This window comes from Mauremys reevesii, linkage group 1 (genome assembly GCF_016161935.1).
Source record: "Mauremys reevesii isolate NIE-2019 linkage group 1, ASM1616193v1, whole genome shotgun sequence".
In the NCBI taxonomy this organism is placed as follows: domain Eukaryota; kingdom Metazoa; phylum Chordata; order Testudines; family Geoemydidae; genus Mauremys; species Mauremys reevesii.
The window spans coordinates 126,029,635-126,054,894 of NC_052623.1; the positions used below are offsets into that span (position 1 = coordinate 126,029,635).

At 38.5% G+C, this 25,260-nt stretch overlaps 1 protein-coding gene across 2 annotated transcripts in view; it reads right to left on the reverse strand.

The window, feature by feature from the left end:
* TUBGCP5 (tubulin gamma complex associated protein 5) overlaps positions 1–25,260 on the reverse strand; it is a 48,012-nt gene that overhangs the window by 17,044 nt on the left and 5,708 nt on the right. For both annotated transcript variants that reach the window (XM_039491202.1, XM_039491212.1), the window contains exons 4-18: positions 24,010–24,106; positions 21,735–21,814; positions 21,353–21,491; positions 20,180–20,297; positions 18,950–19,039; positions 14,944–15,037; positions 14,350–14,596; positions 13,975–14,186; positions 13,333–13,448; positions 10,106–10,374; positions 8,652–8,850; positions 5,039–5,227; positions 2,537–2,719; positions 1,456–1,540; positions 1,227–1,347 (exon numbers count right to left, since the gene is read on the reverse strand). In XM_039491202.1, the coding sequence (XP_039347136.1) occupies positions 1,227–1,347; positions 1,456–1,540; positions 2,537–2,719; positions 5,039–5,227; positions 8,652–8,850; positions 10,106–10,374; positions 13,333–13,448; positions 13,975–14,186; positions 14,350–14,596; positions 14,944–15,037; positions 18,950–19,039; positions 20,180–20,297; positions 21,353–21,491; positions 21,735–21,814; positions 24,010–24,106 (2,239 nt within the window). The remainder of the gene's footprint in view (positions 1–1,226; positions 1,348–1,455; positions 1,541–2,536; positions 2,720–5,038; positions 5,228–8,651; positions 8,851–10,105; positions 10,375–13,332; positions 13,449–13,974; positions 14,187–14,349; positions 14,597–14,943; positions 15,038–18,949; positions 19,040–20,179; positions 20,298–21,352; positions 21,492–21,734; positions 21,815–24,009; positions 24,107–25,260) is intronic.

A 25,260-nucleotide genomic window follows, 5' to 3' on the forward strand; every position in this document is an offset into this window, starting at 1 on the left:
AAAACTCTTAATAGTATGAACACCAAAAGGCCACTGAAGTGGAATATTGGAAAAATCCCTGACCCTCCTCCCCAACAGTCCCACACGCCCTACTGATCTTGACCACACAGTTAAAGAGCCCACAGACTTCCTGCCAACACAGGAAAATTAAACTCCCAAGTACACATTCTGATCTATATACCTTTACTTTGTAGTTTATAAAGGGTAAGTAACTATTTTCACAATCACTTAGGACAGGAAGTAATGTTACTGGTAAAATCATGGCTGTATTTGCATTAGGATATGATGCACAGGACTTCCTTCAGTAGCTATGGCTGAAGAATGACCTAGCAACAAATCTCAGAGATTTGAAAAAACAAACAAATCAAACAAAAAAAACTAACTGTAGCTGAATTAAGGTATGGTAGGGGTCCTTTGCAGACAAAGTAGGACTGACCAATTCTGTATTTGGTGCCTAGATACCATACCACAGTGATTGTTGCAAAAGAAATGCCTCAATAAATATAGCCAGCTATATTCAATAGGTGTGTTAAATGAGACAGACATATAAATTCTGTAAAGCCATTAAGGATCCAACTAGTTTATAATCTCTTATCCTGGATGCTTATACACCCATTACCACAAATGAGAGAAATTTGCCATCAAGATGGATGGATATTGCCCCCAGCAATGTCAATTTTACTTCAAAACTTGACTTCCAAAATCATATAACTGCATACATATCAGGAAAGGATTCTCATCATGGGCCTTATTCGAACACCAATGAAGTCAATGGAAAGATTCCAATTCATTTCAGTGGGTTTAGATGAGGTTCCATGTGACTTTCACACTGCTCTGCTGAGCAAAATTAATTTAGCAACTATCTTTCCCAGCACCTTGTAAATGCTACGAACAGGAGCTATTATGCTGCAATACTGACTTTTCAAAAAGGCTACTGTAATACTGGGTGTATTCAAACAACTGTCACTAGCATGGATACCAATATGCCATAAAATAAGACCTTATACAGTCCTCGGGAGACAAAAAAATCTTACCGCGTTATAGGTGAAACCGCGTTATATTGAACTTGATTTGATCCACCGGAGTGCGCAGCCCTGCCCAGAGTGCTGCTTTACCGCATTATATCCGAATTCGTATTATAGTGGGTGGCGTTATAATGGGGTAGAGGTGTATTTTCAGTGATACAGATTTAAGATTAACAAGAAATATTTCAAGAAATTTCTTACCATCAAATCGTAAAACATCTAAGCTATACTTGGCCCACTTTATTTGTAATAAGAGAAGAAACACCTGATTGTAAATTTTTTGACATTCTAAACTTATAACTATATCCACAGGCCAAGGGACCTAAAGAGGAAAAAAACACAAAAAAAACCCCTTAATTTGATGGAGCAATTTGCTGTTACTTCAAATGTTTTTTAAAATTAAAGCAAAAGAAACATTATTATATTTTACCTTATAGCTCAATGTTAAGCCATCTAAGGTATGGACAGGGAGTTTCTTCTTTGCTGTATCGATACTTTCAAAAGATATAGACAGCCTACAAAAAGAAACAAATACTCTAGTTGCCAATGGTTTGCACTAAGCCAGTGGTTATCTTAAAATGTTTTGTTTTAATCTGTCATTACTAAATATTAAGGATCAGATTTAACCTGGTAGGGAAAGATTTGTAAAGATACCTCTGCTCCGAGCTTTGTAAAAAGACTGTATAACATAGGGGTGGCCAACCTGTGGCTCCGGAGCCACATGCGGCTCTTCAGAAGTTAATATGCAGCTCCTTGTATAGGCACCGACTCCGGGACTGGAGCTACAGGTGCCAACTTTCCAATGTGCCAGGGGGTGCTCACTGCTCAACCCGTGGCTTTACCATGGGCCCATCCCCCACTCCACTCCTTTCCGCCCCCTCCCCTGAGCCTGCCTTGGCTCCTCCCCATCCCAGAGCCTCCTGCATGCCACGAAACCGCTGATCAGGAGATGCGGGGAGGGAGGGGGAGGCATTGATTGGCAGGGCTGCCAGTGGACGGGAGGCGCTGGGAGCGGAGGGCAGGAGGGAGGGGAGCTGAGGGGGGGCTGCTGACATATTACTGTGGCTCTTTGGCAATGTACATTGGTAAATTCTGGCTTCTTCTCAGGCTCAGGTTGGCCACCCTGGTATAACAGAATTACTAATGAAGACACTATTGCAAGTGAATATATAAGGGAACTTATTGTGGAAGAAAACAAAAACAAATGTCTACAGGTAAAATTTAGTTCTAGAGAACAGATTAATTAATGCTCTCATATTTTAAGTAGATAACAATCATATGTTTATTTCCACCATACTGCATTCTATAAATGCACGCAATAGTTTCTAACACAAAACACAGTGACAGAATGACTCAAAGTGGTTGAACTTACAGCTATACTGATGACTAAGACCACAACAGAGCCTAATATTTATGTATTTCATAAACCTATCATTTCAACAGGAAGAGAGAAGGAAATTGAAAGGAAAAAAAAGTCATTTTTACTCTAAACTTAATTCCATGCATTTTACCTTGAACTGTCCTCTGGGTAACGTTGTCCAACTGCTTCCTGGAGTTGGACATTTAGAAATGATACATTCTGCCAAGTTTCCTTTTCTCTTATTTTATCAAAAATAGATGTGTAGAAATCATACATAGTATCCCCAGCTTCAAGCAAAAAAAAGTTTCGCATTGCCTGCAAGTACTCTACCAGCCTGAACAGGGAATACAAATATACAAACATCTCTTCAATCTGCATTATATTCCTTTAACATAAAATGTCACATAATGTAATGCGAACCTTGAAAAGTCTCATCATCACAAGAACTCCCAACTGAATACTCCAGTGAAGTCTACTATACATTATTTTTTTCACATAAACATCGCTTAGGCCCAGATGTAGCAAAATACTTAACCATGTGCGTAGCTCAAACAATTGAAAGTAGTGCCACTGACTTCAGTAGGACTAGTCATGTACTCAAGCAGTTTTCTGGATCAGGCCCTCAGTTCAAGAACAGCTTTATGGGGAGAAAAATTGTGCATCTCGGGACCGACTGGCTAAGCAGCAGTTCTGCAGAAAAGGACCTGGGGATTACAGTGGACGAGAAGCTGGATATGAGTCAGCAGTGTGCCCTCGTTGCCAAGAAGACCAATGGCATATTGGGCTGAATTAGTAGGAGCACTGCCAGCAGATCGAAGGAAGTGATTATTCCCCTCTATTCGGCTCTGGTGAGGCCACACCTGGAGTATTGTGTCCAGTTTTGGTCCCGCCACTACAGAAGGGATGTGGACAAATTGGAGAGTTTCCAGCAGAGGGCAACGCAAATGATTAGGGGCTGGGGCACATGACTTACGAGGAGAGGCTGAGGGAACTGGGGTTATGTAGTCTGCAGAAGAGAAGAGTGAGGGGGGATTTAATAGCAGCCTTCAACTACCTGAAAGGGGGTTCCCAAAGAGGATGGATCTAGACTGTTCTCAGTGGTAGCAGATGACAGAACAAGAAGCAATGGTCTCAAGTTGCAGTGGGGTACGTCTAGGTTGGATATTAGGAAACACTATTTCCCTAGGAGGGTGGTAAAGCACTGGAATGGGTTACTGAGGGAGGTGATGGAATCTCCATCCGTAGAGATTTTTAAAGCCCGGCTTGACAAAGCCCTGGCTGGGATGATTTAGTTGGTGTTGGTCCTGCTTTGAGCAGGGGATTGGACTAGATGATCTCCTGAGGTCTCTTCCAACCCTAATATTCTATGATCTATCTAACTGCAGAACCTGAAAAAAATTCCAACGTCATTGGGAGTTTCACCTAAGTAAGGGCTCCAATATCAGTTCCTTATCTGTTAAAAAAGGGGAAGAAGGGGTAGTAGTACTTCCCTATTTCACACAGGTGCTGCGAGGATGGATACAATTAAAGACTGTAAGGCAATTACTATGGTGATGGGGGCCACATGAGTACCTTAAATAGAAAGACTGTGACTTAGGACCAGGTCAGAGGTCATGAGATCAGGTCACTTTACTCAACTCAGCATGACAATATCACATAATTAGTGGTAGTGTAATGGCCAAATTCAAATTTAGATAATCATATTCTGTCTTCCTAAAATTTCTCCTATATTTTCAGCTGACTGGGTGAAAGCCTGGTTCCACTGAAGTCAATAATAGCTTTGACATTGACTTAATTGGGGCTAGGATTTTACGCATTGTTCTTTCTAGGAATATTTATATTTGTCAATTTTTAACTGTTTTCATACTTCTCTACCCAAAAGTACTTAATACCATAATCTAGTGTATTAATTAAGACGTGTGTTTACCTTTAAACATTATTTAATTAAAGCAAATGTAGTAAAATACTACGTTTTTATCAAGCTGCTTACACTTTACTTTTTCTTTGATTATCATTATTTGTATTACAATACTGGTTAGAGACCCAGTCTGAAACTGGACACCCACTGTGCCTCATGATGTATAAATATACAGTAAGAAACAGTTCCTTCAAAAAAGACCTTACAAACTAAGGGCTTGTTTACATTTAAAATGCTACAGTGGCACCGTAGTGCAGCTGCACTTCAGTGTAGGTAGCACCTACACTGACTGGAGGAATTCTCCCATCAGTGCACGTAATCCACTTCACCGAAAGGCGATAGCTAGGTCCTCCGTTGACCTAGCGCTGCCTACATGGGGACTTAGATCAGCTTGACTATGCTACTCAGGGATGTGAATTTATAATACCCAAATGATGCAGTTATGCCAACATAATTTTCTATTGTAGACTAGGCGTAAGTAGGTAATACAGACAAAGGGATAGAACATAAAAGAACAATGAATAGAGTGATGGTTGGAAAATATTATGTTAATTCCGCATATTATTAGTGCTTTTGTTATTGTTTATCACAGCAGAATTAGAAGAGAAGATTAAACAGTTTGTAAAAGATTTCAACTACAAATCAATTTTCTTAAAATAATTGGTGCTTTTACAGTATAATATACCAATGATAATGGAATATGCTTTTTAAGTAGGATCTAATTTCATTTCTTACCTGTAATCCTTCTTTAAAGTTTGCATTAGGTTGCCACAGCATTCCAGATATTGCTTATCTATGTGAGGATAAAGGCAAGACCTCAGTGTCAGTTCAAATGTCTGGCATGTCACTGATTCAGAGGATCTATCCACGCAAACATCACCACCAGTAAATTTCTCATGAAAGTCACTTTGCTCCAAATACAGCCTTCAAAATTAAAAAAAAAAATTGCTTAGCTGGAAAGGAATTGATCCATATACCACCTAACAGAATGTGTCATATATTTAAAACTTTGTGGTCTCATTTAGCTTTCTGCTTAAAAAAAAATAAGGCATTGAAAAAGTAGTAAAAAGTTCATTCCAGTACTGGTAACTCAATGGATATTAGTGACTTAACTCAGACAAGCCCGTTATTTTGAGCGACTCTTCATACAACCTTTGTATAAGAAGGTAGAAGAGTACTAGTTTGGATGATGTGCTATACCACCTAATCACTCACTGTGTTTATGCCAGTTTTTGTTGTAGTTCTGAGAAGCAATACCAGTACAAATACTGTAGACCTCAATAAATAAGAAAAAATATTTGTTTTATATGATCTTTTAGGGCTAGACTGTGATGTAAGGCCTACACAAGGGGTTATCAGTTTTCATATATTCCAAGCCAGAAAGGACCACTGTGGTTGTCGAGTTTGTCCTCCTGTATAACACGTCACAGAATTTCCCCAAAATAATTTCTACAAAATATATTTTAGAAAAACATCAACCTTGATTTAAAAATTGCCAGTAATGGAAAATCCACTCTGACCCTCAGTGAATTGTTCAACTGGTTAGTTACCATCACTTAAATATTTACACCTTATTTCCAGTCTAAATTTATCTAGCTTCAACTTTCAGCCACTGGATGCAGCTATACCTTTCTCTGCTAGACTGAAGAGTCCATTATCAAGTACTTGTTCCCCCTGTAGGCACTCGGATGGTAATCAAGTCATCCCTTAACACTCTCTTTGTTAAGCCAAATAGATGGAGCTTCCTGAGTCTACCATTATTAAAGCATGTTTTCTAATCCTTTAATCATTCTTGTGGCTCTTTTCTGAACACGCTTCAATTTATCAACATCCTTCCTGAATTGTGAACACTAGAACTGGACACAGCATTCCAGCAGAAGTTGCAAAAGTGCCAAATATAGATTTGGGTAGCCTGCGTATGGCTATAAGAGGGGGATCTTACTTCAATGCATAGTCACATAGCTCAACTCATAATCTCTCTCTTAATGAGATAAGACAAACCTTGGAAGTCAGGAGAACTCCAGCCCTAGGTAGGGGTAGAAATACGTTACTGGAGCCAGCTATTGGATCTCTAGAAGACAGGTAATAATGTGTGTTGGGGGGTGGGGAGAAAACACAGCCACTCTCCCTCCCAACCCTCACCAGAAGGTGGGTGTTTCCTTGCTCCATATGGTGTCCTCCAGTGGAGGACATGGGTCACTGGGACGACCGGAGAGAATCATAGATTATTAGGGTTGGAAGGGACCTCAAGAGATCATCTAGTCCAACCCCCTGCTCAAAGCAGGACCAATCCCCAAATGGCCCCCTCAAGTATTGAACTCACAACCCTGGGTTTAGCAGGCCAATGCTCAAACCACTGAGCTATCCCTCTCCCCACAAGGGGGAGCCCAATGTGTCTTTCTTCTCTTTCCTTTCCCACCACCCTGCTACAGCAGCTATAGCAGCAACCTGGAGTTCCTAATAAATCACATGCTGCTGCCTGCTGTGGCAGCAATGGCAGCTTGGCCTTAAAATTTTCCTGTCCAATTATTACTTTGGCACACTGTCAACAACATTTCCCAGAGAAACTAGTAAGAGAAAGTAAATGGCAATTTGTAACAGTATATATCTCAGCAAAAGCTGGACAGAATTTAATCGGACAAAGAAAAGGTGCTCTGGTAGCCTGAAGGCTTTCCCCCACTGAATATCCAAGGTCAATTGCAAACAAAGGGATAAGAGTCTCAAAAATAAGATTGCAAAAAAAATTTTTTTTTGAGTGAAAAGTGTTAGGCAACTTAAATATAGTGGTCACTACTAAGGGCTGCTCTACACTAGAAAATTAGATCAACCCATCTCCTTCCCTATTCAGGCAGTGCTAGGCTCACCGAAGAATTCCAGACTCTTGAGGTGGTGGATTAACTACGCCAAAGGGAGAGCCCTTCCCACTGGCATAGGTAGTGTCTGTTGTGCTGAAGTGCTACAGTAGTGCACTAACTCTCCTTATAATATTATTACTGTTGGAAAATCTTTGGGTCAGACATTTAACACTTAGGGTATGTCTATATGTACAGAACTGCAGTGGCTTAGCTGTACTGATAACACCTGTGCCGCTGCAGTGTGTCTGGTGAAGACACTCTATGCCAACAGGAGAGAGCTCTCCTGACAGCATAAAAAACCCCACCTCTGCAAGCAGCATAAGCTATGTCAATGGGAGAAGCTCTCCCACAGACACAATGCTGTGCACACGAACACTTATGTTGCTGTAACCTATGTCACTCGGGGGTGGAATATTCACATCCCTGCGCAACATAAATTTTGCAGACATAGGCTATAGTGTCGACATAGCATTAGTAAGCCAAAGCCAATTAGTTTATCAGAGTAGGGTAAAAATCATCATTACAATACAGCAAAAGCTATCAACAACAGGTAAAATCATTGTAGTGCAAGTCTGGTTTCCACCATTTCAGAGCAGAGATTGTCTTGATTGACAAAAGGACTGAGTTAACCAGCCTATCAACTTTTAAGAGAATATTCTCATCCACTGAGAGAGATTATGTACACAGCTCAACTATTAATTACAATATTCTTATAATACATTGTATTACCTGTTAAACTGTAAGGTTAACTTCACAATGAAGGCTTTTAAATACAACCAAGAACTAAAGGCACCATTGTTACATTAGAACTCTTTTTTGAGAAGCCGGAACACCGATCTACCTATTGGTACGCAAGAGAAATAAATAGCTAACATTCTCACCACTAATTATTACGACCCATGTAAGACTGTTAAAATCAATGTGTTGCTGCTCTGCTAGTTTCCTCACATTACCCTATCACAAAGGAACAATTATTTTTGTGGCAATTAACCTTTTTCCTGAAATGTTTGTTTTAAACTACTATAAGTATCACAGTAGAATTTTGCAAGATACATCTTTGTGATGATCAGCCAAAGAGAAACATGTTGATTCAAATGAAAGACATTTTACATAATGTGCCACGCACACACATTAAAAATATTACATTTTTCTACAGCATTTGTTCTATCATAATTCATTTGAGAAATTATATCTAATTTTTTGTAATAAAATTTTCTATGCTAGAGACAGTTCCTATTTTCTATACTAAAAACATTTAAGTCCTGCTAGATGTAGCAGGCATATACAGAACCGTTCTTGAATACTCATTTTAATAATTTATATTTTTAATTAATCTTTGGCCAATCATAAGCTGCCTGGGACAATGCTTAGCCATGTTCCCCTTTAGGCTTGTTCCTGAGCTTGTCTGTTTTAAGCAGCAAGAGCAAAAGTTTATACCTTGTGGCTTCTGACAACACAGTAGTGACATTGGTATCTTTCAGGTGTTCAATTACCTAGCAAAGTTAATAGCCAGCAATGGATCACGAACATCATCCAGTTCTAAGTGTCTCTCTGCTATAGACTGCATCTTTATCAAACTCTGCTTTGTAGCTTGTTGTTCTGTAATAATATCTGGAACAGATTCTTCCCCATGCCGCAGACGGGACTGCACAGACTCCAGAAATAGTGTGTACAAACTCTTTCTTTCTGCATCTGAAGTGCATAGTAAAATATATGGTAAATTATTATTCTAAGAAACAGTGTTGATTACAGGTCTGTTGCCTCTTATGCGCATTTAACATGCGCGATTTCAGCTTTACGTGGTCGGCAAAAACAAAAAAAAGAAAAACAATTTTAATACTGTACCTGTAGTGCAGGCGATTCTGCCCGCCATTCAACTCAATGTAATTTTGACTATATGAGGTTTTCGCTTTATGCGCTAACCGTGGAATGGAATCCCCGCATAAGACGAGACTTGCTTGTATACTAGAACAACTAAGTTAAGGAGATTAACATAAACCCAGTTTTGCTTGCTGTATTTCCATGTGCAGCATCAATAGTATCTAGGCTGTGATTCACAAGGTACATAAGCACATATCTAAACTTTAAATATTTATATGAATAGGCCTATTTATATGCTTAATGTTGGGTACATACTGAAATATCTTGCTGAACTGAGACCTAAAATATGAAATTAATATTTCTGAAAATATTAAACCCTTAAAGACAGTGGGTATAAAGTAACTGTCAGCCATTAATACAAAACTTGTTTTCAATGAGTTTCTCCTCCCATGCCAAAAGGGATAACACAGATATAAAAAGCGGTCGCAAAACAGTTCAAAGCCACCTTACTCTACATTTAAATAGAAAGGATTTGTATAACCTACAAATAGCTAATTTATATTGACCCATGTGAAGACAACAGACATCACAGCTCCCACTACTGTCCTTTGTGTATTATAACTCATGCTGGTTACTCCAAATATTCAGCATGCTTATAGTTGTATCAAGCTCTTTGGGCAGATCACCAACAGGCTTTCCTCAAATCAGGAATCCTATTTATTACCGATCATCCCTAAACCAATGAACTACTCAGTAATGGGAACCAACTGATTAATCACGTAATACGAAAATAGTTTTATGGTTTGAATAAAGATCTTAAATAGTACAAACTAACAAGAGAGAATATAAAATAATATTCAAGAGCAACTTAAAACTGAGACAAGCGAAGAAATTCTGAATTAGGTAAAAATTCAGTTCTTCTCACATTGTTGTGTGTGTTGCACGTGTCAGGGGTCTTGGAACAGAACCAGTTTCAAATCAGACGTGAAGTTACAAACCACACAGTGCAAGCATAACAAGGAGAGTTATATACTAAACAGTGGATTATAATGGAAACACGAATACACCCTAAATATACAAATGCTGTTAGATACAGAGAAGAAGATTTTACACAACTTATTTTCACCTCTTGATGCAGCTTGCCGTGGAGAATCATCTTTGGATTGTAGGTTCTTCAACAATTGCATGGACTTTCCAGCCATGATGATTTGTTTTAGTACTGGTTTCAGAAAGGAGACCATTGTGTGCTGCCTACTTGAGGGAGCGTGATCACTGCCAGAGCTGGCACTGGCATTATCACTCATTTTCTCTTCATTCTCCATCTTTTCTGACACACTATATAATGTGTAGGTAGCATACCAAAAATCCCTGTGATTAACTGGGACATTTTTGTTTCTACAACGGAGAGAGAAAATCGTTACACTTTATCCTTTTAAAAAGATAAATCTTGCCTATTGAAATAATAATATAAATCTTTCATTTATATTTCACCTTCTATTTGGAATGATTCCAACGCACTATAGAAATGACAGAATCATAGAAATGTAGAACTGGAAGAGACCTCGAGAAGTCACCAAGTCTAGCCCCTGCACTGAGGCAAGATGAAGTCAACCTCCAGTCTAGACCATCCCTGACAGGTGTTTGTCCAACCTGTTCTTTAAAACCTCCAATGATGGGGATTCCACAACCTCACTTGGAAGCCTATTCTAGAGCTAAATGACCCTTATAATTAGAAAAGTTTTCCTAACAGCTAACCTAAATCTCTCTTGCTGCACATTAAGCCCATTACTTCTTGTCCTATATTGCAGACTTGGAGAACAACTGATAAGTCTTCTTTGTAAAAGCCCTGAACATATCTGAAGACTCATCAGGTCTCCACTCAGTCTTCTTTTCTGAAGACTAAACATGCCAAATTTTAAATCTTCCATCATGGAAAGATGGAAGATCTTCTTCATTAGAAAACCTGGCCTATCATTTTTGATACTCTCCTCTGGGCTCTCTCCAATTTGTCCACATCTTTCCTAAAGTATGACATCCAGAACTGAACACAGTACTCCAGATGAGGCCTCACAAACACCAAGTAGAACAGGACAATTAGCTTCTGAATCTTGCATACGATGCTCCTGTTCAGCCACTCCAGAATGTCATTAGCCTCTTCCGCAACAGTGTCATGTTGCTGACTCAGTCAATTTGTGATTCACTATAACTCCCAAATCCTTTTCAGCAGTACTACCACCTAGCCAATTACTCCCCATTTTGTATTTGGGCATTTGATTTTTTTTCCTTTCTAAGTGAAGAACTTTGCAACTATCTTTATTGAATAACACACACAAAGTAATAATTTAACCTATGACTGACACACAGCCATCTCTAGAATGATGGTAACTTTAACATTGCACAGAATCATTGCACAATAGATTATTAGAACAAGAAACATGAGACTACTTGTGACAGGGTGGATTAGTGTCCTGACACACCCATCCCAAGAAAGGAGCAGAACAGTAGTCCTTCAAGCAGCCTAGAGTAGCTGTAGGGGAAGCAGCCAATCAGGGCCCAGGAGGGCCATATAAATGGAGTAGCAGAGCCAGAGACAGTCGGTTCCTTCCTGGAGCTGGAGGAGTACATATAGTGCTCCTGGCCAGCCAAAGGGAACTGCAGCACCATAGACAGCTCAGAGCTGGCTCCTGAGCCTGAACTTAGATAAGCCCTGAGGTAAGGGTGAAGCTTTGGTGAAAGTGGGGCCATGGGGTAGTGGCCCTTGGAATTGAAGGCAGTTTTGCTAAAGGGACATGGTGGCACATGGCTGCTATTCTTAGGGTCCCTGGGCTGAGACCCAGGGTAGTGGGTGGGCCTGGGTTCCCTGCATAGGCCACTGGGGAACTGGCACACAATCAGACAGTGATAAACCCCGAGAAGGGGAACTGAACTACTTAGTGGCCCAGCTGGAGAGCTGAGACCAAGATAGATCAAGAGGGCAAAACCATTGCCTCCAGAGAGAAAGCCCTGGTGGTATAGCCCAATACCAGGGCTCAAACTATTTAAAGATCAGAGATCCACTAGCCCAGAAGGGGTGCTTGTGTGCGATGGGTGCCATGCCCTTACACTATTATATACAACTGAAATCCAGGAGAAATGTAGGTAACCAGACCAAAACCTCAAACTGGAATTTATCCAAGAGATTAATTATTCAAAGTGCCATGGAACTTTAATTACAAATGATTGATGCTTTTAGGTTTATTTAATAAATAAAATAGAAAAACCTACATCACTATGTAGGAGTCTCCATACAAATAACTAAAGTGAAACTGAATACCACACAATGCACATATGTCTGAAATACCTCAAAATTTAATACCCAACAGATGCACTACAATACTTTAATAGCTTCTGTTTTAGCACTTCCCAGTAAAAAAAATAGGTAAAACAATTCTCCTGGGAAGTTAAATTTATAGATAAGGTTTCCTACTCAACTACTGTTAGTTAACTGATAAAAATAATCTAACTGTACATTAATGCCATCCCAAATAGGCGAGAGCCCTGTTTTAATTGAAAGTCTTAGACCCAAAGGAAAAGAAATACAATAGGACACAATAACATTATTAAGGTAAAAGTTCTGGTGCCAGCACTTCATCTTTTTCCACAGTAAACAAAATCTGTTTCCCCACAGGTCATTCAAAGTGCTTAGTTTTTTTAACCAATTGCCATTACTTGTTGAACAGCTAGAAATAAGCTTGAATAATATTACACAACGCAAAACAGCTTAATAGCTATAGACAGCTATAACACAAAATTTTAGTACTTCTGCATTTTTCTATTTTAAACTACTATACTGTAAAAAAGTGATCATGAAAATGTAATGTGCAAACAGAACTAATTCTTCTAACTGATGCTGAAAGGAGTATGCAAATAACTCAAGACATTGTTTTATCTTATGTTTCTATTCCAAATAGCAATAGGTTTATATCACTATCTTGCCATGCATTAGGAAAAATCAATTTTATTTTATTATGGGTATATTAATTTAGGAAAATAATTGATTAATTTTTTTAAAAAACGGAATATTTGTGGTTTGGTGGCCAACTTCATATTTTTAATTTTGCATTTTTCCAAATTAACTCATTTCTATACCATATCAACAACTACTGGGGTCACGGTCTCACTACCTCATGTTATTTCTCCCATGTAGACTAGAAATGGATAAAAAAAGTAGGATTTTTTAAAAAACAGATTATTTCTAGCTGTTTTCTCAAATGAAATTATTGTCATGCCACCATCCACTTTGTCTCTTCTTCAACAGCTATAATGTTTATGTAGGCCACAATGTTTTGACCTGTTCATCATCATCATCCATACCTCTGAATGATAAATTCCTTAGCAGGATCAAACAAGTTACCATGGACAATCCACTCATCCACTGTCTGCAAATATGGCCTTACTGTTTCAACCCAGAGAGAGAAGAGGAGGGATACCTGAAATGAAGAGTAAACACCAGTTGTTGTGGGATTTTATAAATGCTGGGCAAAATTACACATACTATCTCAAATAAAATAGCTACTATACACTGCAGAGAAGCCAATCCAAAGAATTGTACAAATATATATTTACAGTATGCACATGTACATACAATTTTTTTTTTTAAACTTGACCAGGAATTATGTTGAACTAAAAGCAATGTTGTGCAGTTAATTAAATGTAAGCAGACCCCTGCAACCTTCTCCACACTGCTTTCTCAATGCCCTTCAGTCCTAACCAGCAACCTTCATTATTTCCAGTCCTAAGTCTCTTTTGAGCACAAAGTGCCAGCCATAGCAGATTGTGTCGTTTATAATGTAGATAACTGGAGAATTAGGATGAGACCATAACATGTACTTCATTTGTGACCTAACCGACTTATAAATCAATTCTTCAGTGGTAAAAAGCTTCACATAAAAACTTGTTAAACAATATTTTAGTTACTGTGTTTCATAATAAAGTAAAAAGTTAGATTTGACATACTGTTTGCTCAGATGCTTCTCCAACGTTGTCATATTCAAGAATAGCTTTGTAGAGTGTATTAAGCAAATGAGATGCTCTTACAACATTTCGAGTGTCAGGTGGTACTTGTGGTACTTCTGCTATCCCTGTGCTGAAAACTTTGTGAAGTACCTTAAGCTGTGCCAGTCGAGGTGACAACTTATCTACTACTATTGAAAGAGTGACTGTTTTGTCTGCAAAACCAAAAATATACAAAGATAACCATTTTAGCAAGTTTATATATTTTTAAAATATTGTATAGTATTTTATACAACAATTTTCATAGTTTAAACTTATTTGTACAATATATTATTCTCACATTTTCCTATTATAAATTAAATATCCCCTATACTGTACCTTTGTTGATTATGCATTTCTCAATTTCAGTAAGCTCTTCTTTGAAACTAATGAAGTACTTGTACAAGGCCCACATAAAAGCTTGGTAGGTTCTAAATGGGGGTTCTGTAGTTTTCTTGGGAGTGGAAATGGTTCCAGGTATTACACTTTCTGAGCTGTGCCCCATCACTTCATCAATGAACTTCTGCAGCCTAAACACAACTTGTCCATATGCTGCTATCTGCTCCAACACTGATCTTAAGCAGTTCTACAAAATAAGGTTTTCCAGAATAATATCATGAATATTAATCCTTTTACACAACCAGAAACCACAAGATATATAAAAGGTAAAATGAAAGTGACTGTTGAATTTAAGAGATAAACATAACATAATTTCACTGTCACTGAATTATAATCTCTTATGGCATCTGCCCACTCAGTTTTGTTTTATTAAATCCAAATATGTGTTGCTTAAGTTAAAAACAGATGTGGAAGCATTATTATTTTTCCACAGGAAGTTTAGTTTCCTATCCCCCAAATATTCAAGCCCTCTAAATACAGGCATATTAAATTATGATCTGAATAAAATCAACTCAGGTTGATCAAATAACTTACATGGGTCAAATGAGTTACAATAATGTCATTTCTCACAGTCACCTTTCCCTCATTCAGCTGAAATATAAAGAGCTTTTTCACCCCTGAAAGAAGCCTGGAAAGCAAGAAAAGGTGAGCATTCTTAAAAACAAATTCATCATAATTATATGGATTAGAAAATATATATGTCAAATCATTAAGAGGAAAATTTAGTTTTGCTTATCTGAAAATTTCCTTTCTTAGAGTAGGTCTACACTTTTGAGCTGGATGTGTGATTCCCAGCTCCAGCAGACAAACGCATGTTAGCTCTGATCAAATTAGTGTGCTAAAAACAGAATATAGTCGCAGTGGTACGAGCAGCCCGAAGTCCATGTCTAGCATCTTGAATGGGATCATCCTAAGGGCAGCTAACCCTTCTCGCTGCTCATACCAGTGTGGCTACACACTATATTTAATGTGATAGTTCAGTCAGGGCTAGCATGGGTATGTCTCCTCAAGCTGGGAATCATCCCCCACTCAAAGTGTAGACATACCCTTAGAGTCAGAGTTTAAGGCAAGAGGGAAACACCAGATCATCCAGTCTTAACTCCTGTAAAATCACAGGCCACTAAACACTACCCAGCCTCTGCCAAGCTCAACAACCAGAATTAGACCAAAGTACTATAGCCTTCAGGAAACAACAGTTGTGTGCCACAAGTAGAGAACAGGATAGACCAAGGTGCCCCAATAACTGAGGCTTTTGCACTGGCAAAGAAATGATGTAGTTATATAAGCCCAGATGATCCTAGCAAGTGACCCATGTTGCAAAGGAAGGTGAAAACCCTCCCCGCGGTGTCCCTCCCTATCTACTCTGGGGGGAAATCCCTTTCTGATCCCACATATAGTGACCAGTTAGACCCTGAGCATGTGAGCCACACCCACCAGCCAGGCACCCTAAGGGCTTGGCTACACTTGAAAGTTGCAGCACTGGTGAAGGCTTTCCAGCGCTGCAATTAGTAACTGTCCACACCTGCAAGGCACATCCAGCGCTGCAACTCCCTGGCTGCAGCGTTGGCTGAACACCTGGTCTGGTTGGGGTGCAGCGATTGCAGCGCTGGTGATCCAGCGCTGCTCGTCAAGTGTGGACACACACCAGCGCTGTTATTGGCCTCCAGGGTATTAGCAGATATCCCAGAATGCTTTTATAAATTACTCTTTGTTTTGTTATGCAGCCTCTCTTTGTTTTGTTGTGAACTCGGAGCTCCGTTGATCCTCGAGCTGCTTATCTACAAACACAGCTCCTGTTTGCTGTGATCAATCTGTGAACAATCAAATGAGATAATGAGGCAGGCAGGGAGTGAGTGTTTGCTTGACAGAAATGGGGTAGAGGGGAGAGAGGGAGTCCGTTGGCTGCAGGCTGTTTGCAGTTAAGAGTTAAGGGTAAGGGATCGGGAACATGTTCTGATTTTTCAAGGCAGGAAGGTAACACACAGTGTTGGCTCCAAAAATCCACTCTCTCTCTCTCTCTCGCCCGCTCCCTGTCACACTACGCCCCACCCCACCCCCCTCTTTTGAAAAGCACGTTGCTGCCACTTGAACGCTGGGATAGCTGCCCATAATGCATCACTCCCAACAGCGCTGCAAATGCTGCAAATGTGGCCACACACCAGCGCTGGTAGTTGTGAGTGTGGCCACACACCAGCGTTGTTTCTACACAGCTGGATGACCAGCACTGTAACTCCCAGCGCTGCAACTTTCAAGTGTAGCCAAGCCCTAAGAAAGAGAATTCCCCATACCACCTCAGGGCATCAGTCCCCCCCCCCCCCCATCCAGTGTTCCATCTCCAGCAATGGACATTTTTCTTCAAAGTAATAAGATCCACAGATTCTTTCAATGGTACTTCCGCCTGCTTGCAGTCTGGGAACAGAACTAGACCTGTCAGTCACTGGCAGCCTGGGAATACCCAAGTATACTTTGAGGAAAAAACAGAACATTTTAAATTCCACAATGAAAACAAACCCAAATCCTTGGATGACAATTTCCATCTCTAATCTGGATGATCCATTTGTCTCCACGGTCAGCCAGATCTGTGAATCATATTATATTCTCAAAAAAAGGATATTTTCAGCTAAGCAAGGGTAAATTTTCCTGTTCTTCTTCATGCTAAAATCCACAGATACGTTACAATGGGATTTTCATAGCAGTGTTCTTCCAGAATGGAAAGTAGGACCATTCTTTAAATATGGACATCCAAAACTAGGTAGATAATACATAAATATCTCAATGCAGGAGAAATAACTACTTTGTCTTGAGATTGCCAATGCTCCTAAAGACAGGACTTTGATGCTCAACAAGAGGAGGAATATTTCTTGAACTTACCTAGGGAATGACAATTTGAGGACTACTTGGCTGAATTAAAAGTACAATACTGTTCTCATTAGAGAAATCTCCTAACTTCAAATAAAATAAAGCCCCATCTGATTGGAGATTATAACCTGAAACCAGGTTAAATTTTGATTGGGAAAACTGAGGAACCTTCTGGCATCATAAAATGAATGACAGAAAAGGTTCTGCCCCCAAGTTGCAAGCATGTTGAAGTATCACTGTAAGAGACCTGTGGACCTTATTACAAAGAATGGAACATCATGTTAAATTTTTGTCTTAACAAGTATAATGTTGGGAATTACTTTCTGTAAGACTTAAAATTCTAAAATTCATTTAAGATAACTTACATTATAATACATAAATATTTATAAATTGGATTTCCAGCCTGACAACTGAGTCCCTAACAACAATTATAGCAAAAATATTGAATTACAAATCATTAAAACATCCTCAAATCCTGTCAGTGGCAAACCTATAAGATAAGAAAAAAACTGGACCAAAAAAAACCTCTTCAATTTCTCAACAAACCCACGTCTGATATCAAGTATCAGAGAGGTAGCCGTGTTAGTCTGGATCTGTAAAAAGCAACAAAGACTCCTGTGGCACCTTACAGACTAACAGACGTATTGGAGCATAAGCTTTCGTGGGTGAATACCCACTTCATCAGAGGCAACACCACATCTGGTAGATTGTTAAAGGAAGAAAGTTTCAAATATGTGGGCCCTCCGGTGCACATCACAATGTCAGCCATATCTTTAGCATTTAACATCAAGAACCGATGGATTGTTACTGGTGTGTTAAGACACCGCATAAGAGGGGCAAACCCTCAGCTGGCCATATAAAGTTTATTAAATTGCAACCTATATCTTAAATTGCACTTGGAAGCCAACAAAGTTCTGAAGCAGCAACTAGTCATACTCAAGAGATGCCAGCATTTTTTATTAGCTGAAACTTCCAGTACCTCTAAAAGGTGGCTCTCAGTAGAGCGTAATGTAGAAATCTAGCATTGATACTGAAAAGGAGTGGATCACTGTGACAATGTAAACATCAGAGAAAAATGGTTGCAGCCAGTAGGCCAGCTTTGGATGAATAGAGGGCATGGTAGCATGACTATGTGGCACTACTGTCACCTGGGAATCAGAGAGCAATAATGGGTCCATTGTGACCCAGAGACTGTAAATGATTTTGCTGAAAATCAGAAATACATTTCAACAGAACAGAGAGTCATGGTCTCAGCTCTTTCTTTTAGAGGTTTCCTCCCACCTCTCAACTGAATTGAGCTTAAAAGTATTTTTAATAGTAAGAAAAATAAAATGACATTGACTTTTTACTCAACAAATCTGCTCATGGTGCATTGAGTCCTTTCACTTTAAGTGACAAAACTAAGTTTTTTGTACTGCACAGGCAATACAGTTATGAAAGAGTGAGCTGGCTTATTTTCTGACTTGTGCATTAAAACTATTAAGAATGCTATTACAGAATCTTCACTACTGGTGATGGTGCACAGATTAGAAAGAAAGGACACATCGATATTTCTTTTCCGACACTGAAAGCCAACTGCAAATCTGTCTCCTAGGACCAATAACACTATGATGCAAGATTCTTTTATCATTTTAATATTAAATAAATTTCATATACAAATATTTCAGGGATTCCTGCTTACCAGAGAGTTTCCCGGATAATCTGTGTTTCAGTTACAAGAGTTCTTTCTTCTGGCATATATAAGGGATCACTGCTGTACAAGTGTTGGTCCCTAAAAGAAGAAAATGTACTATTAATTAAAAAAAACTGAAATCACAGCTGAAGCATTTATAAATAAGAATCAAGCAATAATCTTAAGGCTCATTTCTCCCCTAATTTATACCTTTGACTTCCATGAAGCTCTACAGGCTGTAAACAAGAACAGAGTTTGACTCTAAACCTTTTTAAAGGCAAAAAAAGATGAAAAGCCACCAAAATATTATCCAGTCAAAGCCCAACAACCATTAACTAGCAAATATTTGAAATTAGTTTTAGTATTCCAACTCTCAAATGTTTAATTACTTCATATCCAATAACATACACAGTAATGTGATGAATCCACTTTTTTGACTCAATGATTATCAAATAGAACATGTAGCTGTTTTAAATACATTAAAGTCAAGAGTAAACATAAATTTGGATCACAAATAACCCCTAAATCCCACCCCACCTCAACGTAACACATGCCATCTCGAAAACTTACAAAAGGAATGGAAATTCCTTCACCTCTAAATATGAACACAAGATCATAGGAAAAAGTTCTACAATTATTCATAGACCTTCCATGATTTCTTTATTGGTAGAGTAAAAGATTTTAGTGTAGTATGTTAGGATTACTGAAGTTTTTAGTATTTAAATTCATTTTTATCACTGATAGTACTAGTTATTTATACAATTTCTTAGCTCAAAATTCAACCAAGCCAAATATGTTCACTGACAGTGAATGTGTGCACAAACCAAAACACAATTTGGTATTGCCCTACACATGCTAAATTTGTCCAAACTGAGATTTGGAATTTGTGATGGACACAACAGCACTTGCTTTGTTTTAAATTCTGACATTGGGAAGGACAGTAACACACAAGACATTTTATGCATTTTTACTGGGGTGGGAGAACTTCGACTGTTCAGCACAATAAGCAAAAATTATAATTATACTGGCTCATTTTGTTCAATTTCCACTTAGTTTGCAATATATAAATATATTTTAAACTATATCAGTAACAAATGCTAACTACATATTTTGGAAGAGCACACACATTTTACACTTTAACAGTATCACAGCTTAATGTAAATCATTAATAGTTCATTAAACCATTATCTGGCTTTATTTAATATCAGCAGTGAACATGTAAGTGATTTTTTTTCTTACCAGACAGCAGCTAAATTGGAATGTAGGTGAAAACTGTGAGAAAAACGAGGAGCTCTTCCTGTCCAATATTGAGGAACCACATGCTGTTCCAGCCAGCTGCGCGCATCAGGCTCACCCACTGGTAAGACATTTGATAGTCAGTGAAGGATTTTCATTTATGTAGGGAAGGCTTATAAAAGACAAAAAAGTCTCACCAATAAGCATCCCAACAATGAATTAGCTTCAGGATATAGCTGCATTCAATTAACTGGCTAATTACGCCTGTCTGTTTGCACTTTATTGCATATACAATCATGGTGATTGCATGTATAAGTTAGTTTACACACACAGGTACCTGACCTTTTGAAAAATCAGGCCCTAAAAATAAGACAGAGATATATTAATATTTATATATCTTTCCATCTTAAGGAAATGTACTTTATTTTAGACATTTGTTGAAACAATACATACAAAACCTATATTAAAGGTAACTTAAAAAAGTAAGGTGCCAAATACCAGTAAGCTCACCCTATAGTCAGGGTGTCCCTAATACTAGGCACTCAGTACATTACCTAAAAAAATTTTCTCCTAGTTCTAACCCCTATGACACCTAGCCTCACAGATAACCAGCTTCTATTGTAGGTGCAATATCCTACTGTGCGCTCTCCTATAATTTCACAGCTGTCAGGGAAACTGACTGAAACCAATCTGAAGGGGAGCCATTACTGTCACATTTATTACAAGCGTTTTCATTCATTGAATTATACTATACCCAAGCGCACACAAATGTTTTTCTTAATACCTGCTTTTATTTCAGTGTTAACATTTAATAACACAAGCTTTGTATTATGTCTAGATATATTTAAGTTGTGTTTATCTGATGTACAATTATCCCTAGAGCAGCATCGGTGTGCATACTCCCATAGGAATAAATGGAAGTCTTTCCATTGACTTTAATGGAAATTAGATCAAACCTTCATTACACACAAATGAGGCACTATCATTTTACTCTGTTAAAGAGTAACTATAATACATAACCAAACTCACAACCTTAACTATACTGACAATACCAGAGTACTTTAATATAGAACAATAACTATGGAAGAGTTAGGTAGCTACATACGAGTGAGAATCATTTATTAGAAATCCATTTGTTATGAGATCCCTCCATGAAGAGAATTTTGAATAACCAACCTTTCCATGTGACCTGAGACACTGTTTTCTTGTTTTGGTCTTGTTCTTCTTGTGGTGTCCTGTCTACTTGAATGCCAGAATCTTCCCTGCTCAGAGGTTGTTGAGCATCCTCCTCCTCTTCACTTTCTTCAGACCAATCCTGTCAAATATGACAAGACCAAGTAAATTTTTAGTGCAATGTACATGAGGGAAGGAAGTATACTCAGTCCTTCTTGGCAGGGAAAGTCAGTGTAACATGTCTACTTTGTTTTCTACTAAAAAAAAAGGCATGAGGGAAACTAAAAGGAACCCTGAAAATCATTTGATTTTTTTCCCCCAAATTTTTCTTTCAATAAATATTGTCTGTAAGAACACAGTCAGTCACTTTTAAGATATTACTTACTGGTGTGTCTATGTCAGGACCAAAATAAATTTCTTCACCTTCCATCAAGTACTTTCCCCAGTCAAATTCTTCTTCCTTTTCTAAAAGGAATACAAATGAGACTCAATATTTTTGTGCTTATTTCCAACTTCCTCTCTAACAAGACTTGGAAATGTTTCTAAAGGTGCAGACTGACAAGAGATACTCTCTTCCATTCAAAACTGTCACTTTCTTTAGCAATTATATAAAATTTTCACTGAAGATTTAAGTGGTCTGATGAATTATCTTCCTGTTTCTTTCTCTACCTATATACATTTCTTTGGAAGTGCTTCTCTGATTCTGAGTTTTAGACTCACACAAATTTGCAATATGGTGTACTGTCATCCCATTTGCCTGATTTCACTTCTTCCTGCATCATGTCATATTTATCTTAGGCCTCAATCCTGCAAAAGACTTGCAAGAGTGCATATCTTTACGCACTGTGAGTAATCCCATTTGCTTCAATGGAACTACTCCCAGTGCATAAAAATGGTCTACATTCCAAAGAAAAACCTGCAGCACTGAGTGTCAGAGCCTGGATGAACTGACTTGGGCTGATGGGGCTAGACATTCCCGCTTTGGCTGGAGTTCAGGCTCTGAAACCTGGTGAGGGTCTCAGAACCCAGGCTCCAGTCTGAGTCAGAATGTCTGCACTGCTATTTTTAAGTACTACTAGCCCAAATGACTTGGGCTCTGTGACTCAGTGCCATGGGTTTTTCTTTGGTGCGTAGACTTACCAAAAGTAACACATGGACAAGTCTTTGCAGGATCAGGAACCCAGACTGTAAATTACTGAGAGCAGGGAACTTGTCTTTCCTTCTGTGTAAAAGAATATGTACAACCATAGTGCTATAGATAAATATTTTTAAATAAAATAATAAATCACACAAACAATATAAAATAATATACTTTAATCTGGTAGGAAGGTTACTCACCTGTAACTGGAATTTTCTGAGATAACCTCTGCATGTTCACACTTTTGGGATGTGCTGACAATGCAGTCCAAGCTGCGTAACCAGTGCATTCCAAGAGTGGAAATGTGCAGAGGCCACTCTAAAAAGAATTTTAAGATACGAGGCTTCTTCCCCCCCCACCCAGTTTCTAGACTAAAATGTTGTTTCAAACCATTTTTTTTTAATGGCTATTTTTCAGCATTGCAAATGAATACCACAAGGATGTGTGGTATCCCAAACACATTTTTCTCAGGTGTTCCATTCTTCTCATCCTTTTATTCTCGATCCATTGGGGACTGTCAATTTAGCACCATTTGTTCGTAATCAGAAACAAAGGGAAATTGTACGATACACCTCTACCTCGATATAACGCTGTCCTCAGGAGCCAAACCGCGTTATATCGAACTTGCTTTGATCCATCGGAGTGCGCAGCACCCCCTCCCCCCGTGCACTGCTTTACCGTGTTATATCCGAATTTGTGTTATATTGGGTCGCATTATATCGGGGTAGAGGTGTACTACTACAAAACCAGGAGACTACGTAAAATTAACTCTTGGTAAGTTAAGGTGGATAACTAGATGTTGCCAAGTTAAAACTGGTTATAACAGAAAAGCAATATTTTTAATTTAAAATGAAAAGATTACAGAAATAACCAAACTCCATTATGTCAAGTTACTGCATAACTTTCCTATGTGAAATTACATGTTAAGTTACTAGTTTTAGATAGATTTTATGTGTGTTTTTGGCTCAGTTCGGTGTAATGAAATGGTCAGGATAGACAATGTTAGAAAGTGAAGTCCTTTATTTACTCACGCAGCAGATACAGCAGTAATGCAAACTTCCTCCAGGCTTACCAATATGCATCAAACCTCACGTGGCGGTTCCACACGTGACATAATATTTCACTCACTGACCCCTCTCTGCTGAGAGGGTATTAACTGTGACAGTCATTTAACACTTGTTCCCACTTACGGGAACAGAACAGAGCTCACAGGCTCATTTAAACACAACACACCAAATGGCCCTCAGATAGCAACCAACGGGGGTGGATTTGAATGAGCAACCCGGATGAGAAAGTCATAACATTAATCTTTTCCCCCACCCACAAACCTTCTAGTTTCCAGTGTGTCTTAGATGTATAGGTTAATTAGATACAAGATTAAAAACCCACAAAAGATAACCAGTAGAGGATCTTGAAATGAATTAAGACATGATGTTATAAGACTGCAAAGGGGAAAAAAAGTCCTATCAGATAGTCACTCGACTGTGTTTTTCATTTCAAATAAGAAGATCTTGTAACCTACCCACTTCTTTATCTCTTGGCTTTTCCACATAGTTGGTGTTGGAAGGAGAATCGGACAAGCACAGTAGGAGAGATAGTATGGCGTAATGAGCATCTGTCTTTAAAAATACACAAAAGAAAAAAATCAATAAATGGAATAAAATGGTTTAAAAGACTTTAGGAAATGAACAGACTAGAATGTTGTATGCCAGAGTGTGTAGTATTAGCCCTCTCAGCTCATCTCAAGTAATGGATATCCTAATTTACTTATTTTTTTCCCCAATACAAACCGAAAATATAGTCATCTAAAATTCTTGTTTAAATTATGTGAAACGTGACAAAGCAAAGCACGTCAACTAGAAGTCTACATGAGGGTTTAAGGACTCCTCATCCATTTACTCTAAATGACTTTCGCAAAGTCATTTATTCTATACAGCCAACGGTTACAGTTATGCAGGACTATTAACAGGTCACTCACCCTTCGTGAATGGAACCATTTAATGATTCTGACATCTACATATTTTGACCTTTTTATTTTAAAAAATACTTTTTAAAAGCTGTTTCAGGACTAGAAGGAAACCATGCACTTCTATTAAAGTCATAAATTTTACGGCCAGAAGATACCACTGGACCATTTAGTTTGACCTCCTATGCATCACCACCAGCACTACCCAGATATCTGCACAATAAACCCAACAACTAAAATTAGACCGAAATACTACAACCCTCAGGAGACTAAACTATTGCGTGCCACAGGCAAAGAATAGGAGGGAAAAAATAATATAATCAAATTAGTAGAAAAGCAGTCTGGCACTCATCAGGCTGTACTACAATATCATAGCCCTTTTTAAGGCTAATACCATTCTCCTTACAAGGATCTGCCAAAGTACTTTATTTACAGAATCATCTTTGAGACGGACAAGTTCCACAGAGCCAGGCAGCAAGACACCCAAGTTCACTCATCAACAAGAGCAACTGCTAAAGGTCACCGCAATTACCTTATACAACACTGCTTGAGTGCTAAATACAACCTGACATTTCTGAGCATGTAGACTGGCTCACACTTTAATCACAAAAACCAACATAGCTAAAAGTAGATATATGTTGAAAATCCCGGGGATGGGGGGGAGTATAGCAATTCAGGATGCATTTGCATTGCTACTGTATAGTCACAGTTCAGTTAAATTAGAAATGAAGTTAAGGTTCTAAGCACAGGCATTAGGAAAAGAACACACAGCCCTACTAAATAGCATGACATCATAGAGAGTGCCTC